The 20,149-nt window shown below is 38.5% G+C and overlaps 1 protein-coding gene across 1 annotated transcript in view; it reads right to left on the reverse strand.

Annotated features, from left to right (window-relative positions):
- Positions 1-20,149, reverse strand: part of LOC309550624 (two pore calcium channel protein 1-like) — a gene marked incomplete at its 5' end in the record, with an annotated part of 96,911 nt that overhangs the window by 23,018 nt on the left and 53,744 nt on the right. Inside the window, 8 exons of the mRNA XM_082250962.1 lie at positions 769-859; positions 6,188-6,407; positions 7,209-7,278; positions 7,639-7,726; positions 9,595-9,659; positions 14,764-14,949; positions 15,046-15,190; positions 18,089-18,290. Of these exons, the coding sequence (XP_082107088.1) occupies positions 769-859; positions 6,188-6,407; positions 7,209-7,278; positions 7,639-7,726; positions 9,595-9,659; positions 14,764-14,949; positions 15,046-15,190; positions 18,089-18,290 (1,067 nt within the window). The remainder of the gene's footprint in view (positions 1-768; positions 860-6,187; positions 6,408-7,208; positions 7,279-7,638; positions 7,727-9,594; positions 9,660-14,763; positions 14,950-15,045; positions 15,191-18,088; positions 18,291-20,149) is intronic.

Genomic DNA, 20,149 nt, shown 5'->3' on the forward strand with positions numbered 1-20,149 from the left:
CATAATAAAAACAGCTTAATAAAAACATCTCAGTGGATGCTGTATAAATAAAAATCTGTATGGGTTAAGAACATCACGGTGTGCTAAATCCTGATACATATCGTAACATGTAATGACAATTAGGTCATAAAATGGGGTGAATCATAAAGAGGAGATACACCAATAAACGTGGAAGAGTACAGGTGGAACATACGTCATGAAAGGAGGAGTAATGGCAAATCACAATAAGATGATAAAAGGAAAGAATATATAATCTTACATTTTGGGTAATTGATTCAACACAGGGTGAAAGAACTATATAACTATATATTTTTTGATACACATACTTTTGATTTATACAAAGGACTTTTTTTGGGCATTTGCTCCCTATTGGTCATTGATTCACTAATGATTATGCATTCGAGCACAGTAGATTGATAAGAGGATTTTATTGGTTTCAATATTTTCATTTTAAATTTTTTCACTCAATGAATTATGTGCCAGTTATATGATCTTTTCACTGCATATCACTGATCTTATGATTATTATCACAGGAAGTTTTTTTTTATATATTTTCTAATAGCGCAGAAGCATTTTTATATTCTTTTGCTGGTTTGTTGCTTTGATAGCTTTTTACAGAAAATGACAAAGCAAAGTCTTAAAAACATTTCGTATAAAATTCTGAAATTTGAAAAAAAAAAAAAAAAGTGTCAAAAAATGTCATGTTTCGGAAGAAAAATGGGGAAAAAAGTTTAACCTACATAAACAATATAGAAAACTAAAACTTACTTGATTATCATGATGACAACAACCGCATGGAATAGAATAAAATAAATTTTAGCTGCTGGGTGGGTCACCAGAGAAAATCCAGTGGCGATAAGTAGGATGTTAAGAAAGGTAACATCAAAATGTAAATGTAATACATTTTAAAACTTGCAGTTATACTAAATAAACATTTACGACAACCTTACAAACCCCAAATCTCTCCCTGTTTTTTCCCTCCAAGGTTACTTGTCCTTTATCTCTTTAGTACACAAAGTTTTCATGGAGAGGAAAGTTCATAATAGAACAAGATTCTCAATAGTGGTAGATATCTAAATATTAAAAAAAAAAAAAAAAAAATGCACTGATGCCAACATGCACTATAAGTGCAAAAATGGCCATGTTTCATCATATTCTCTTATCAGACATGTTGAATCCCCACTCCAGGATAATTTAAAGTGGACATGAACATGGTAAAGTAAAGTAAAGTGAAGAAAAGTTAGGTGAAGATTTAAAATATTATAGAGATCATTTACTTACAGTGCCTTGAAAAAGTATTCATATTGCTTGAAATTTTCCACATTATTTCAGGTTACAATCAAAAAGGTAAATGTATTTTTTTGAGATTTTATGTAATAGACCAACACAGAGTGGGACAGAATTGTGAAGTGGAAGGAAAATGATAAACCTTTTTTAAATTTTTTTTTACAAATAAATATATGAAAATTGTAGCATGCATTTGTAGTCAGCAATTTGTATTCTGTATTTAAAATAAAGACTCTTCTGTTCAATCAAAATTCTATTTTAAATATTAAAACAAAAGTAAAATGGCATGAACAAAAAATTACAGGACCCTTAATCTAACATTTCTTGCAAAACTTTGGGGGAATTGAATGCAAAAATGTATTTCTGTAGATCTCTATACCTGCCAGCAGATATTTTGGTCCACTATTCTTAAGCAAATTGCTCAGTTCTCTCAGGTTTGACAGGTGCTTTTCCATACTGTGTGTTTCAGCTCTTTCCATAGATGTTCAATATGATTCAGATCAGGGCTCATAGAAGGCCACTTTAGGATAATCCAATGTTTTGTTCTTAGCCATTCTTGGATTCTTTTAGCTGTGTGTTGTTGTGTTGGAGGACCCATGTTCTCAGTCCTCAGGGTTTCCTGACTCTTGGCAGTAGGTTTCTCTCCTTAAAAGGCTTCAGATTTTATTGTGCTATGCACATATTCAAGTCACCCTGTGTAGGACACAGCATAACAGCCCCAAAATATAACCAAACCTCCTCCTTGCTTCACAGTAGGTACAGTGTTCTTTGAAAGCTTCTTTTTTATTGGTGAACACTGTTGGTGAACAATGTTGTGACTTGCCAATCAGTGGTGTATTTAGGTTTTGTGCTGCCCTAGGCCTGACTAAACTTGTGCACCCCCTAATTTACATATGACCCACCCCTTCCTGTAAAGACCACGCCCTTTTATTGTTTACGACCCGCCCTGTCATCTGTGATCCACAGACCACAAGTCTATCAGTGCCCATCAGCGTAGCCTCATCAGTTCCCACACGTTCAGCCTCATCAGTGCCCATCTGTGCAGCCTTATCAGTGCCGCCTCATTACTGCCCATCAGTGCAGCCTCATCACTGACCGCTTTATGGGGGTGCCAGACCGATTTGCCTCCTGGACTCTGCCCTCTGGCCCAAATCACCCCATAAGACTGGCACTATATTAAAAGTGTAGCGCAAGCCGGGGGAGACCCTTTTCGTGTGTGAACCGGGAGGAGGCTGTTTTTTTTTTGTGCAGGGTGCAGCTTTTTTGCTGCCCCCCCCTGCAAAGTGCCGCCCTAGGCCTGGGCCTTGTTGGCCTAGGCCAAGATACAGCACTGTTGCCAATAGCTCAATTTTTGTCTGATTTGTCCAGAGGACATATTTACAGAATCATTTTGGCAAGTTCCAATCAGTTCTTTTTTTAGGGTTTTCTCTGCATAGTGCAGTCCTCATGGGTCTTCTTTCTTTGAGCCCACTAGAATGCTAAAAGTGATGGATGGTGCAATCAGACACTGATGTACTTTGATTTTGGGGATCAGCTTTGTATTTTTTTGGAAGTTATTCTGTGCTCTTTGTCTACCATTCACATATCCTTCGGGTCAATATTCTTCTTGTAGCAATTTCCTGGGTGGTTGGCTACGCTTGCATGGGCCTTAAACATATATTATTAATATTTGCAACTGTAGTCACAGGAGCAGTAAGCTGCTTGGAGATGGTCTTATAGCCTACAAATTTGACATGCTGTTCTATATTATCTTTTTGATCTTCTTACACAACTCTGCTTTGCTTTCTCTGGTCCATGTTCAGTGTGACGATGATACCAAACAGCAGAGAGACTACAAGAAAGACGACTTGTGTGATACTAATTATGGAAAACAGTTACTTTGAAATGTCACTATGGTCAAGGTATTTATAATCTTTTTCTAGGAGTACCAACAAATCTGTCCATGCCATTTTACAATATCTTTTCACACTTTGCTTTCCTCTAATTCCATCACATTTTAGGAGGAATGAAGCATTGTTTTTAATGCGCTGTAAGGGTACCAACACATTTTTTCACATCTATATAAAGGCCCCAACAGGCAATGTGGAAGAATGTTAGAAAGCATTAACCAATCATTACTGTATTCCTTTTAGCAACCCTAATGTCAAACAGCATCTCCCATAGCCTGATTTATGGACTTAACATGAATGCACCAAATGTCATGTGAACCTTTTTTCCATTACCACCCTAAAGACGTGTTTCAATAGTTGGATGGATGGACCTGCTATACTGCATTGCCCTACCTACTGGTGCAACAGTGGTTATATCTTAAGTATAAGCTTCAGTGACCTGCTGCGATCTGTCATCATTGGATGATTCTGCAAAACTGCATTATCTGACCTCCTGGTGAAACAGGGGTCAGACTTTGAGGTGAGGGCATTGGTGTGCTTCTTGGTGAAGGGAAATCACTGAATGGATTTTATGCCATCTACAGTTTCCAGCACCTTATGTGGACCTATGGGCCTCTGGACATTCTCTTGGGACTGTATCATCATGATTATTCTTATTATATGGACATTGTTTTTTTCTTTATTACTAATTTTTATGTGATTTGCGCTACACCATTTTTACATTATATTCTGTCTGGGATTTGCTATGTATCCTGGGTTGGTGTTTAGCTAGCATTTCAGCTGTTTATCTGATTTACATAATTCTTTTCACCTGTCTGCGATGATTGTTTTTCTGTATTTATAGTGTTTCATTAGTTGTTTATAGCTGAATGCTAACCAAAAAGTGTATTATTTTCCCTTCCCCATCCCCTTTTTTTCTATTCCCTGAGTGGCTGGGGGTTGGGTTTATGGAGGAGGAGAGGTTTTAAGAGTTTTTCCCCTTATGGAAGGCTATAAATGTATATGCCGGCCGCTCTATGATAATGTAGAATGTGGTACATTTATTTAGGAATAGAAGGACTGAAAATGATGTGAAAGATTGTGTTTGTGATAATATTGATGCAAAACTTAAATCAAAATCCAAATATGAAAAAAAAAAAAAAAAAATTGGCGTGTTTAGCAGGGACCGGCTGAATTTTGATCTGTGTGGGCTTTCCTGTTTGACAATAGTTGATCAGTAAATCGATGCCCACGCAGGAAAACTCATCCTCAGTGGTTGCAGCCGCTGATCGTGTATTCCAACAAGCAGAGTATCCCCTCTATCAGAATACAATGTCACAGTGGGGTCGATTCCTCCATCCACTAATGCTTTTTGGGAATTTGTTTGTTTTTATATATTCAGCCCACCGCCTGAAAAATAGAAGCCAAAAAAAAAAAAAAAACACTATGCCCAGCCTTACTCTCAGACTTATACTTGTACTTGAGACCCAGTGGTGACATTACTGGGTTTAAAATAAGGTATGTAATGAAAATGGAAAGGTTTTAGCATGTTAATGAGGGAGTGAGGAGAAACCAGGGATGGCAATATGAACAGTGAGGGGAAAAAAGTTATTTGATCCTCTGCTGATTTTGTACAGTTGCCCACTGACAAATAAATGATCAGTCTATAATTTTCATTGTAGGTTTATTTTACCAGTGAGAGATAAAATAAAAAAATAAAAAAATACAAAAAAACGCATTTCAAAAAGTTATAAACAGTTTTACATTTTAATGAGTGAAATAAGTATAGGTAACTGATCCCCTATCAATCATCATCAAGATTTCTGGCTCCCAGGCGTCTTCTATACAGGTAATGAGCTTAGATTAGGAGCACTCTCTTAAAGGGAGCGCTCCTAATCTCAGCTTGTTACCTGTATAAAAGACACCTGTCCACAGAAGAAATCAATCAGATTCCATTCTCTCCACCATGGCCAAGACCAAAGAGCTGCCCAAGGATGTCAGTGACAAGATTGTAGAGCTATACACGGCTGGAATGGGCTACAAGACAATGGGCTACATCGCCAAGCAGCTGGGTGAGAGGGTGACAAGAGTTGGTGCGATTATTTGCCAATGGAAGAAACACAAAATACCTGTCAATCTCCCTCTATCTGGGGCTCCATGCAAGATCTCACCTCATGGAGTTTTAATGATCATGAGAACAGTGAGGAATCAGCCCAGAACTACACAGGAGAATCTTGTCAATGATCTCAAGGCAGCTGGGACCATAGTCACCAAGAAAACATTTGGTAACACACTACACCATGAAGGACTGAAATCCTACAGCACCCGCAAGGTCCCACTGCTCAAGAAAGCACATGTACAGGCCTGTCTGAAGTTTGCTAATGAACATCTGAATGATTCAGAGGAGAACTGAGTGAATGTGTTGTGGTCAGATCACACCAAAATCAAGCTCTTTGGCATCAACTCAACATGCCGTGTTTGGAGGAGGAGGAATGCTGGCTATGACCCTAAGAGCACCTTCCCCACTGTCAAACATGGAGGTGGAAACATGTTCCACCTAGTGGCCTAGCCAGTCTGCAGTCCTTAATCCCATGTGGAGAGAGGTGAAGGTTCGAGTTACCAAACGTCAGCCTCGAAACCTTAAGAACTTACAGAGGATCTGCAAAGAGTGGGACAAAATCCCTCCTGAGATGTGTGTAAACCTAATGGCCAACTTCAAGAAACGTTTGACTTTTGATTGCCAACATAGGTATTACCACCAAGTACTAAATCATGTTTTGCAAAGGGGTCAAATACTTATTTCACACATCATTAAAATGCAAGTCAATTTATACCTTTTTTGAAATGCATTTTTCTGGATATTTTTGTTGTTATTCTGTCTATCGGTGAAATAAACCTACCATTAAAATTATAGACTGATCATTTGTCGGTCGACAAATGTACAAAATCAGCAGGGGATCAAATACTTTTTCCCCTCACTGTAAGCATTTAAAAAAAATTCAGCTTTAAAAGCATTCGTAATAAAAGGATATTATGCCACTGGTTGACGACAGTCAGCTCCACTAATACAATGAACGCGTATCCTATGTTATTGAAGTTATTTTTGCAGTATTTGCTTTTAGCAAAAGCAGAGTCCCTCAAGACCTTGGCTCCACACTCCAGTGCAGAAGGGTCTGTGGAATTTTCAGGAAAGAAACGAATTTTGTCCTTGAAGACTTCCATTCCAATAATGGCGAACACATAATATATAACCTATGGAGGCATAAACAAGATTAACATACTGACAAAAACAGAAACTTGCTTTATGTACACACACACATACCTCAAAAATGTCCAAGCATGGTTTTTAAGATTTGTAATAAAAAACAAGTGAAAAATCTGGGATATTGGTAGAAAGAGAAATTAAACTTTTCAGGCTGATGGATTTTTACACCAACTCCATATGGTTTCATTTGAATATTCACTGCAAAAAATGCCACCTGCACTTTGCACTGCCCTACAAGCCAGATAATGCTCACAGTTTTAAAGTAAAATGATGATGTACAAAGTACAGTAACATAATACAAGCAATCAAATTTTAAATTTCATCTCTTTTTTAAAACAGATCTTTGCTTATGCCTCTTGAGACCGAGTCATTGTAGAGGCCATGTAGAAAATACAAATTACATTCTCAAGCTTCTTTTCTTTTCCTTTTCTTGTTTTTTTTTTCCAAGAAAAGAACACATGGAAGCAAATTCTTTATGCGTAGTCACTTTTCCTTCTCTGGTATTAACAGCATCTGTGTCAGAAGTTTACCAAGTAAAAAGCACACATTTTGAAAAAGAACTGTGGGAAAGCTACCTATAGCAGCCAATCAGATTCCATGTTTGATTTCCTAGGGAATACATTGATATGTGACTGGTAGTAAGGGGACAGTGCGCTGCTTATTCTCCACATACCTTTGCTTCACATTAGATCAGCTCATTGTTGGACATCTATGATATTGCAAAATAAATAAAAGCTATAACTATGTTGAGATATTTCTAACAATGTTAACATAACAAAACTACCTACGAAAATAATACCGCAAAATGTCAGCATGGAGGGTAGGATGTTGATGAGTGTATTCATGATGACTCGAAACCTGCAAAAGAAGAGTGCATGCAAATCCTTTATTTAAGAAGCTTGTTTCAATACAATACATGCGAATATATTTGAAATGTAAAACCTGAAATCTATAGAGATTTGTTATTCTTGTGTTAGCTCCCATAAAGACCACTTTTACTTTACAATTTTACACACATAACTGATCCCCTTCTTTTTTAGAGATTGAGAAGAGGTGTGATTGAAATGATGCCACATTATTGTACATTACCCTTTGGAAGTTGCATCCTTATTAAAATGGTTATTACAGATCTGGATATTAAATTTACTAAAACATAAGGTATATATGAATACACAAGCTTATGTGAGTATCCAGCATATAGATAGAAGCTATAGATACCTTTGAATACTGTCAATGATCCTGATGAGTCGGAGAACCCTGAGAATGAAGACAATGTCTAGGACCTGCTGGCTGTTGTACAGATTCCCTGTGGAGAAATAAATTCACCAGGTAAATATTAGTAAAAGCCATATGAAACTGTAAAGCTGCATATTCAGTGTTTGAAATTTAGTAAGAACCGATTTCATTCTGATGAGTCTATGACAGTCCCCACCTGACCTAACTCCAAACGTTTAATCGACTTCTATCTTTCATTTCCTTCTGCAGACCTTTATGTAGGGCACATAATTTTAGCTGTGCTGTCTAAAGGCAGCCCATACTCCTCTTACTACTCACTGTGAGGTCTGCCATTCCAGAATGGGACTATAGGTGCAGGACCCAGTTTGCAAGGCCTCAGTGCCCCCTGGTGTTTCCAGGTTGAGTGTAACACCTTTTTAATGCTCCTCTTTACGATTGGCTCTTCTATCCAGTACAACATACATTACCTCTAAAGGTTGGACGGAAAGGCAGAAAGTTCTGAGACTTTTTAAACCAAACATAGAATGTTCTTTGATACACCAATGAACGATTACAAGGTTACCTCTTAAATCCCTGATAAAGGTGCCACATAGTCTCTGAAACGCGTTGGGTAGAGGATACCAGATTGTATTATTGTTTTAGTTGGTGTATTTTCAGTTGTCCATATCATGTATATTTCATGTTTCTTGTCCTTTACGGAGGATTCAGAATATTTGTTTTTATCAATTTATCTGTTGTGTGGGTTTGAAGTGCCTATAAATTCCCACAAATGGGGAACCTCTATGTCGGACTTCTGTCAAGGGGAAATGCTGGAAAACGTTACCCAATCACCGCTGCAGTGGCTTATCAGTGCATTCTGAAAGCTGCGGGTGCAGAATAAAATTTGCTGGCAGGGGAGATTCCACCATCCACTAGAGGAATAGATTTGAATGCTGACCGAAAAAAACTCTAAACAGTATAATGGCTAGCTTTAGAATTTAAACAAATAGCACCCCCTCCCCCAGTTGTGGCACATAATAGGAAGGGTTAAGATATTATAGAGATGTAATTTATTAGTTAACAAGTCCAACTATAAAAAATTATTTTAAATTCATAATCGAGATGCAACTGTAAGAGTAATGCATGCACATCACTTTGGGCTCTTTCACAGCTATTCACACAGGAGTAAAATCGGTCCTAAAATATTTCCCTTTAAGAAACACACAGAACCACAGCACTAAGCACTATAGGGCAAGCAGCCCCTTAGGAAAACATGGGATTTTTTTCTTATAATGCATTTTTATGGAGAAAGTGTTAATAGGACTTACACACCTTACAATCCACTGTACATGGTGCTTATGTATTAGCACCCTAAAATATATCATTACAAACATTAACTTATCATTTATTTACATGCATAAAATGTACAGGTGCATCTCATAAAATTAGAATATCATCAAAAAGTAAATTTCAGTAATTCAATTCAAAAAGTGAAACTCATATTTTATATAGATGTGTTACACACAGAGTGATATATTTCAAGCATTTCTTTCTTTTATTTTTGATTATGGCTTACAGCTAGTGAAAATCCAAAATTCAGTATCTCAAAAAATTAGATTACAGAGGACCAATTAAAAAAAAAAAAAAAAAAAAAAAAAAAAAGGATTTTGAATACAGAAATGTTGGCTTACTTAAAAGTATGTCCATGCACAGTATAGAATGCACTCAATATGGCTACTTTTGCATGCATTACTAAGAACCATTTTGGTCTAACTAGTAAATATTAAGCGAAGAATAGCAGTATACGCAGATTAAACTTTAGCTTTAATATGTACTTGTGTGACAAAACAATATGCATTAAAATTAAATAAACTGTGCATATCTGATAGGAAAACCTTGCATTAACTATATGCAAAGTCCATTTAAACAAGGTTCCAGCTGCATATATTAGACACATACCTGATGTCAGTCCTGAGTTGACTATGGTGGCAATAAGTGCAGCAATGATGATAAATGTGTCAAACCTATCAAAATAGTATAGAAAATGTTAAATGTCCTTAATGACAGGGGTTGGTAAATAATCAAGCACACTTTCAATGCAGAAAATACAGGTTTGTATTTATGCCAAGCACCATTAAACTGCAGCCTATAGATATAGTGCCTTGGAAAAGTATGCATATTATATATATAATAAGTATTCATATTATATATATATAATAATAATATTTATAATAAACGGAGAGCATTAGATCCTCTTTGTATTTTTCTTACAAACTGCGGAAGTTACTCTAGGACAGCCATTTCTATGAGGTGAAGAGCCTGTGGTAATGCAATAATTTCTGACCGGCCCCGTGTACCTTGGCAGTGGATGCTTAATGCTGATTGACCCCGTAGGGTCTGTATAATAAGGTGAGAGGCAGAGAATGCCTGGTGGTGGGAAGATTTGAGCACCTACGAAAGCACATCCTTTTGGAAGTTTATGCCAGCTTGCTTTGGGTCTCTTTTTCATCAACTACAAGAAAGGACTCTTTCCTTCACCTTTTTGCACTTCACTCTTTGGAATTTCTATATGTACTATTCCATATGTTGTCGGTGTTTATTTAATAAGCATGCATAGGATTGCATTGCACTATATCATTATATATGTTTACAGGAGGCTTTTTGGATTGCCCTTGAGTGTCCAGCTGCTAGTCCGTTATTTCCTTTTAAGGTTCAGCGCTGAATATTCTTTTATATTATGTTTGTTGCCAGTGGCTTGATTCTGTACCGGACAGTGCATTCTCTATTATGAATGAGTAGATAGTACTACACTTCAGTCTGGCTCTTTTTATATGGAAAGTGCCCCTTCCACCAGTTTCCGTGGATGTTTCCATGAAGGTACAATGACCCCTATTTGGTGGACGAGTTCAATAGTGAGCAGACTCTGGATACAGGTCTACAATCTCATTTGTACACCAGTTCACATAAACCTCCGTAAGAATTCTTATGAAGCATTATTTAACAAACCGATTACCAATCTTTTTTCACACTAAATAGCAGTTAGTCTTCCATATTTTCACGGCTACTAGACTTACAATAGCTGCACCCTGGAAAATCCCCACTCTAAGCTTTGAAGCAGTAAGAAACAGGTTAACGGACATTATGATCAATGAAAAGCTTGATCTTGATGAACACCTGTGCTAAATTTTTTCTGATTTGGTAACCCTGGATATCCTATTCTAAACACTCACAATTTGAGAACTCTTTATTGTGCATATAATCAATTACAAAACTGCCCCCCCCCCCTTTCCTCTTCTCTATTTCTAAAGGTTTATTTTGATACCTTCTCCCTTGTCTTCTTTTCTCCCCCATCCTTCTCCAATTCCACTATACCTTTACTCCTAGTGCCTTTATATTCACCTTTTGGATTTATACCACTCTTGCTACATATTTTTTTTTCTTTACTTGTTCAAAACTTTTTATTGAATTGCACATTTAAAGTGGAACTTCACTCTCTCAATCAACACTGATTATTTTTATTCCTCATGCTGCTAATATTAGTAAATAGATAAGAAAGTAGAAGAGTTGAGGTTCCCTCATAAAGCGAAATGGGACTTTAAAAGGCTCAAAGAGTGAACATATAATGATGTTAAAAAGTTATAATTGTATTCATTAAACATAAATAATGTTATACAGTATACAAAATCAAAATGATAAATCCATAAAACTGGGGTACAATGTTACTCATAGCAGACTCGCATAGTGGTACTGTTACAATGACCATGCATAAGTAAAATCTGATGCGTTTTAGAGTTCTGGGACTCCTTCAGGGAAGAGAAGAAAGTATATAATTTACTTGTTTTAAACTATTTTTTTTACGTTTCTTCACTTCCTTTCAGGTCTAGGCAAATGAGGTTATACATCCCAGGAGTCTTCTGGAGGGGAGGAGGGTTTTTCTCAGCTAAGCACACCTTCCTGTTGTATGCTTGAAGAGCAGATGGATTCCAGGAAGTCAATGCTACTTGAATTATCTGCCCTTACTCATTTCTGGACATGGCCAAAAATGTCAAAGGTATTTTTCAAAGTGATTGCTCAACAAAATAAAGCATGGAGACATGGATGGATGGGGGAGTTTGCATTAAATAATAAAGATTAATTAAATAACATTTTTGCTTTGTGGTGCTCAGATGCAGTGAAGTTCTGCTTTAAGTGTACCTAAAAAATAAAAGATTTTGAAATAGATTTTAAAATACAAAGCGTTGATACACTAAATAAGGAGCAACTTAACCACTTGCGGATCGCCGGCCGTACATATACTGCCGCAGGGCGGCCGCTCTGTGCCAGATCACGTACCTAGTACGTGATCGGACACTTCCGGGTCTGGGGCGCGCACACGCCACTGGCAACATGCTCCTGCTGTGTCCATTACAAGTAAAAAAATAAATAAATAAAAATATCCCATAGTTTGTAGACGCTATAAAGAAACTTTTGCGCAAACCAATCAATATACTCCTTTTGGGATTTTACCAAACATATGTAGCAGAATACACATTGGCCCAAATTGATAAAGAAATTCGATTTTTCACATTTTTTAAATGAGTATGTTTTATAGTAGAAAGTAAAAAAAATGGTCTTTTTTTCTCAAAATTGTCAGTCTTTTTTGTGTTAAGCAAAAAAAAAAATGAAAAAAAAAAAAAAAACGCAGAGATGATCAAATACCAACAAAAGAAATCTCTATTAGTGGGAAAAAAGAATAATCATTTTATTTGGTTACATTCTCACACGGCCGCGCAACTATCAGGTAAAGTAATGCAGTGCCGTATCACAAAAAATTGCCTGGTCATGAAGGGGGGGGGGGGCATAAGTCTTCCAGAGGTCAAGCTGTTAAGCACATCAGTATTAATAGAAAATAGGGTGTGCGGAAATTCAAGATTTTTTTTTTACATTTTAAACACACACAATACTTGATATGTTTTTATCTCTATACCTGCTACCTACACCTGGAATATAAATCAAGTCACTGATCAATATCTCCCATCCCCGTGGCAACATAACTTATTTTAAGAAAAGCGATCCTTTTGCTACATTTGTTAACCTTTAAAATTTGTAATTGTTACTACAATATTGCTACTCTTGTACTATTTGTATACATTATCTGTATAATAAAAACAGTTTTCATAATAAAAGATTGCTTTGTTGGGAAAGCAGCCACATTCTGAGCAGAAAAGCCTTGCTCTCCATGTGGAGGCAGTGGTCAGTGGAGAGGTCTGACACTACCTATTGCATCCTGTCTCAACCTTTTCAACACAGAGGAACCCTTGAAATAATTTCTGGTCTCGGGGGAACCCCTGCTAAAAATGATAAATCTACAACTCATGACACGTTAGTGTGACAGTCAGTGGGAAGAATGCTTCTTACGCTCGTCATCATTAAGAAGAATTGCCCCCAGGAACAATGGCATCATTGGGAACTTATCTGAGATGCAGAAATTGCCCATTTCTCAAGGAACCCCTAGCAACCTCAGGAGGAACCCTGGTTGAGAAACCCTGACCTATTGAGTCAGGCTTTGCAAACAGCAAAGATCACATCCCTTGCTGATTGGAGAGCTCAAGCTGGGATTCCAAGAGAAGTGGTGGACCTCTTTAGAGAGATCACTGCTTTAACAAAGAAAGCAAGGGTCAGTCATTACAGCATTCTGGCAACTGTAAAACATTTTAAACCTTTTGTTTTGATGCACTGGAAATTTTTTCAGCCAGGTCTAACTACATTTAAAATTATTTATGCATTAATATTAGAGAATTTAATCAAAACAACCATGCTTGTAGGTTAAAAAGAACCAATCAGAGAAGGCATTTGTAAGAATCTGAATCTCCACGTTTCCACAATAGTGCAGCTTCGCATTTCAGTAATAGGTACCGTGTATTTAGTTGTATTATAAACAGTCAAAGAAGAAATGTAAGCTCAATGTCAGGACCCAAGAGTTAATGTTTAACCATTTCAGCCCCGGAAAGGTTTTACCCCCTTAATAACCAGGCAATTTTTTGTGATATGGCATTGCGTTACTTTAACTGACAATTGTGCAGTCGTTTGACACTTAAAAACATATTGCGTATTGGGTGTTTAAAATTGAAAACAAAAAAAAAAAAAAAATCTTGGGTTTCCCCAATCCCTATTTTGCTATTCATACTTGATATATTGACTTGCTTAACCACTTGACCTCCAAAAGATTTACCCCTCTCTGCACTCTGTGATTATACCCCTGGATATGGGTATGTATAGGTGTTCCAGAACAGGGTACCCCTAGAAGGTGTTTGAAAAGCACCTGTCGCCTAATAAGTACACTTGAGCTGGCTAATGTTGGGGCTAGTACACTTGAGCTGGCTAATGTAGGGCCTTAGTCTGTACAGTGGTGCACTTAGCGGTCCTCCCTTTAACCAATTCAGCCCCGGAAGGTTTTACCCCCTTAATGACCAGGCCATTCTTTTGCAATATGGCACTGCGTTACTTTCACTGCCGTTTGATGCTGTACCCAAATACGGATGTTCTTTCTTCCCCCACAAATAGAGCGGCAGACAAATCAGACACCTAACTGACACTTTTGAAACCTTTTTGGGGACCAGTGACACAAATACAGTGAACATCAGGGGCGATCAAAGGGTTAAATGTGTTCCCTGGGAGTGCTTACTATCCGTGTGGGGGTGGCCTAAATGGAGGAAGACAGAGATCTGTGTTCCTGCTTAGCAGAAACACAAAATCTCCATCTTTGCCCCTGTGAGAATGGCGATCTGCCTTGTGTACATAGGTAGACCGCCATTCTGCCTCTTCTGGGAATGATCGCGGATGGCCAGCGGACATCGGGTCTGCCGGACCCACTGCTTGGTTCCCCCTCTGCTCAATCAGCGCGCAATCGGGTCTCCGGCGGCACGCGTCTCTAGGGGCTATTGCATGAAAATGACGTACAAGTACGTGATTTCGCGCAATAGAGCTACTTTGCCACTGTAAATATACATTAGGCGGTCGGCAAGTGGTTAATCTATTCAGAAGCCCAGATATGCCAATATATGATTCAGAGAAGCCACTATTTTTTCACAGAGAAAATGAGTTTATCACTGATTTATGAAATTAAAAAAGTAAAACAACAAAACATACCAGTTCCAAAACTGATTCTTGCCAAAGAAAGCCCTAGGATCATATGTGTAGAGTTTCAAAAGAATTTCTAAAACATAGAGCGAGAGGAACCCCCACTCTGCATGGGATATCAGTGGGTTTCGGTCATCCAGGGCGATAAAAATAGCATTGATTAGAATAATCACATCAAAAGCATAAACAAATCCCCTGAAAATGAAAAAAAATAAAAAAAAAATTATAGGAAATGTGTAGAAAGCACATGAGAAAATCTTTTAGAATTACTGCACTATCAGGGATACTTACTTATGAAGGACGACCTGGCGTATAAAGCGGCTTGCTGCACTTCTGTACAAATGAGGCATCCAGCATTCAATTGGATGTTTTCGAGCTTTCACTGTGATCACTTTAATGTTCAACAAGTCAGCTAAACGGATAAAGGCTTCCTTCCCTGTGTAAGAAAGAAGCTACCTTCATTTCCTGAGGTTTGTAGATAATCCAAATACTGGCACCGCTGGCACGTGTCTTATTTGTCACCTTATTGTGTCACCTTATTCAAAACAGCCTTCCAATTTAAGGAATACTGAATTACAAAACGGTATTATTTCTGAGCCAGACACCATTCATCAAACCCTATCCCTAAACAACCAGAATTCTCCGCAAGCAAGATTTACAAGTAAAAAAAATAAAAAACGCACCATAACAGAAGTTGGTTGAATGGAATTCTAGGGTAAAAACTATTCAATATTTGAAAGGCCTAAACATAAATCTTGATCGGTTTCAATTTTTGTGAACATGCATACATGGCTTTTTTTCCCCTCAGAGAATAGGTACAGGAACTCGCCCTTTCGGAGTCACCCCTTGTCTTTGCCCCTACCTACCTCTGAGCACCGTTCCTTGGTTCCACCCCCTACCCATCTCCCAGTACTGCCCTTTTAGAGAATACCAAACCAAGTAACATTTGTGGTACAAAGTAATTTTTATAGAACTTGTTAACAATAACAAGAAAAGCAATAAAATGGTTCCCATGCAGCCAAAAATAATATACCCCCCCCCAGCAAAATATCCCCCCATCAACAAAAGACCCCAGCAGCAACAACAGATCTCCCCACAGACAGCATCAATAGACCCTCCAGCAGCCAGCTACAATAGACTACTCCATCAACAGTAGATCTCTCCCAGCAACAAATGACCCCCCAGCAACATAAGACCCACCCCATCAACAATAATTCTCCCCCTGCAAAAATAGATCCCTTCCATAGACAATAGATAACCAAGCAGCAATAAGACCTCCCCAAAAACACTAACTCCCCCTACAAAAATAGATCCCCTCCACTAACAATGGATCCCCCTCCGAAGTCAGCTTCAATAGACACTGTAACACAACCAAGCAACCCTTGTCATTACATGCACGCAGTGCTGGAGGTGCCGGAACTGCGTTCCTGTTGAAAAAAGGCTATAATAGATAAATAGATAGATAAAAAAAAAAAAAAAACACACACACACACACACTATAATGTCTTTTGCAGATTACAGTTTGTGAGATTTTTGAGCAATTACAACAGTTTTGCTGCAGTTATACAAGAGTCTGAATTTGAGGTGTATGACAGCTGAAAAATACAGCCACCAAAAATTGCTTGGTAAATTGTAGGGAAAAAATAAAAAATGTATATTCGTTTTTTTCTCCTCAAAACATTTGACAAGTTACAGTAGAAGTCCAGTCAAATAGTATCTAAGCTTACAGTGGTAGTAAACCAACACTAATATAAAAATAAAAGTAGGTCCCCCTGCAGGGTTAAATAATAATGTACCATAATGCACCGCATTCTAGCACGTTATGACAGACTTAGCTGTAAAGTGGATCTGTCCCGTGCAGAGCTGTCACAGATCCCTGGTGCTGTCGTCTTCACCCAGTCTTCCTTCCAGGTTCCCGAGCTCCAGCTGTATGAATGGCGGGGGCCGTGATGACTTTACTCCCGCACACTCTGGCATGGAGCTCTCCAGGTACGGCATGGGGATGCTGTCCCTTCAGAGTGCATGCGAGGGAGACGTCACCAGCATTATCCCTTGTGAATGTCTCCTAAACAATGCAAGTTTAGGCGATATTCACTGTACCTACATAGGCCTTATTATAGGCTTACCTGTAGGTACAAGTTCAAAAGCGGAGTTTACCTCCACTTCAAACCTATTACCATACTTATTCTATCCTGTAAGGTAAAGAGGTCCATACTTACCTTTTTTGTGGGCACTCTGGTTCGGCCGCATGATCAGCTCCCAGCACCGGCTTCAGTTTAGAGGAGGGACAGCTGACAAGGGATGCTCCATAATAAGCCTATGGGTGATGTCTCCGCATAAGCATTGCAGCTGTTGTTGGGGACCTCTCCTCTTCACTGATGCCGGCCGCCAATCATGTGACTAGACTGGAGCGCTCTCAGAATAAGTATGGACATTCTACCTTTACAGGTTAGTTCGAATGGGGCTTATGCCTCGTACACACGTAACGATTATCGGCCGACCGTTCGGCCGTCTTTTGTCCAAGTTGTGTTTTGTTGGGTGGAATGTGCCTAGACTGCACACAAATTTTCTCGGCCAACAAAAATCAACTTCAGAAGTGATGTCATGTGATGGTTTACTTTCCGTGTGTTTTTTCTTCTCTGAGCATGCCCAGTCTTGCTCATCAGATTTTTGTCTGCCGAAATCTGTACTGACTGACCGAAAATCGGCCGTTGCGTTGACGGCCAACAAAAATTTTATAGCCTGCACACCAGATTTTATTCGGCCGAAAATTCGGAGTCGGTTGTCGAAAGCATCATACTAACAAGCCGAAAATCAGCCGATCGGATGTTGGCCGGAAATTCACGGCCAACTATCGATGCGTGTGTACGAGGCATTAGAATGGGGGTGGGAGAAGGTTTAGGACCAGATAGTATTTGACTAGCTGTCTACTTGAAAAAGATCTACAGGAGGAACAAGTTCTTTTTAAATCACATACAGGTATGCATCACCATAGTACCCTGAAAAAAACAAAGGAAAAAAAAAGGGGGCAGCTCTCGTATCAGTTGAACAAGGGGTGTTCAACTGATACTTGGGAAGGATGCTTTAGATACAGAGTTTAAAAAGCATTCCCCTTCCTGTGTGCTGAACACCATTGTGAAGAATGAGGTCTACAAGCGGGTTTGGACATCAGGTCTCTCCCCTAGAAACCCGGAGAACTCGCTAAGCATAAATGGACATGTCCAGTGAAGGAAATGGTTAAAATTGAATTTAGGATAAATTTCACAACTTTATATTCTAGCCTAAACAGTGATCACACAGCATCTAAGAGAATTTACAGCTTGTATCTACTCACCCACATAGCTTTGGTTTTCTTCTTTAGACACTCTTAGCAGCAGTTCTCTGTGAGAGTTACTGATATCTGGTGCTACCAACTTCACCAGTTTGTTCCATGTGGCCTCTGTTATAACAAAATCTGAGCCTTCTTTTACTTTGAGTGCATTAAATGCCTCTGCCATCTTGCGGCGTTTCATGTAAGCTAGTTTACGGATTTCATTCTGGAAGTAAAATTTAATAATTTTCAGCTGATAGGCTATTGTTAAACACCAATTTAACCAAATAGAAAAAAAAAACAGAGCTTTTAAGATATACATGCAGTAACTGATTGAATCCAATCACGATTCATTCCAGCACCAGGTGTTTTCGTATTTAGTGTAAACTTTAATACTCAATCTTTTTACCTTGAAGGGACTCTTAAAAAGTTTGAGATCTCAGGGAATTCCAAAAATAAATGTTCTGATCTACAGCTCAGGGTAAGGCTGGCTATACACGGAGCAAATTTCCACGGTTGCAGGAAAGAAAGCTGTGCAATTCCCCATCAACATGTTGATGTGGGAATCCGTTCTGCTGTGTATTATGCCATAGCCGTACCGTGCCTGCAAGGTCTGCAATAGATACATGGATCTATATATGCCAAAAGATACAGAAATATTCAATTGTAGTCACAATATGTACGAAGTATAAAGCAAACCATAAAGGCACTAACAATTTACAATTTTGCCATATATTGATTCATGTATCTATTGCAGAGATTTGTTCTAATCACCAACCAATGTCAACCCCCTAAAGACTACGATTAGTTGAAACGCGTCTGAGTTTTCTTTGATGGTGTATGAATTTAACTTATTATCTACATGTTCTTTTCCTTTGTGCATAGAGTGGTGTTTGTATGCTTCACTCTGACATTTTTTAATCGCATTCAGTGGTTGTTTTTATACACCATATGGTCCCTGTTGCTTCAGGACTTATTTTAAAGTTGTTTAATAAAACTTTATAATTTAAATTCCCTTCTGCTTAGGTTTACATTCTTATTTAAATATATTTTGTGGTGTCCCAAACCCTTGATTCTCCCTATGGTAGTGAGTTTTGTTTTCAGAATATAGGGATGATACCTTGTTGAGCGGGCACAGAAACACATTGCACAATTCATCAAAAGAATCACCCATCCATTACATGAATTCAAAAACAGAGCCACGTATATTAAAAAATAAAAAAAAAAAAAAATATATCAGGAGCCTCGCCTGATATTAAAGGGATTGTAAAGTCTCATTTTTTTTCTAATAAAATAACAAACATGTTATACTTGCCTGCCCTGTATAATGGCTTTGTACAGAGCAGGCAAGGTTCTCCTCTTCTCGGGTCCCTGGCTGGAGCTCCTGGCCCCTCCCTCCTGTTGAGTTCCCCCGCAGCAAGGAGCTTACTATAGGGGCACCCGAGCCAAGCTGCAGCTCTGTGTATCCATTTAGACATGGAGCGACTGTTCGGCCCCACCCTCTCTCTCTCCTGATTGGCCAACTGAACTTGGTTGACAGCAGCAGGAGCCAATAGCGCCGCTTCTGTGTCTCAGAAAATCAGGAGAGAGAGAGATAGAGAGAGAGTCCCAGATGGCTGAGGCATTCATGGATGTCGCTGAATATAGATGGGGCTCAGGTAAGTATTAGGAGAGCTGAGGGGGCAGCTGCACACAGAAGCTTTTAACTTAATGCATAGAATGCATTAAGATAAAAACCCTTCTGACTTTACAACCCCCTTAATAAAATCAGATTAAAAGGACCCATTCACAGCAGATGCAGTGCGGTGCATTTCTGACTGCACTCCAACTTCATAGACAGTCCAGAATCCAGGTTATCCTATGGGTATAGATTACACTATTGCAGTGGCGTGAAAAAAGTACAGCAAGTTGCATTTTTCTTCAATGCATGCAAATTGCATGTGAATGCAGAAAAATGCACTGCATCGTAGTGCAGTGCACATAAAAGCCCCCCCCCCCCCCCCAAAAAAAAAGGAAAATATGAAAAAGGTCCTCAAAAGAAATCCAAGATGAAGAAAAAAAAAAAAAAAAAACACAGCAAATGTA

This window comes from Pelophylax lessonae, assembly GCF_965119305.1.
Source record: "Pelophylax lessonae genome assembly, chromosome: 3".
NCBI lineage: Eukaryota > Metazoa > Chordata > Amphibia > Anura > Ranidae > Pelophylax > Pelophylax lessonae.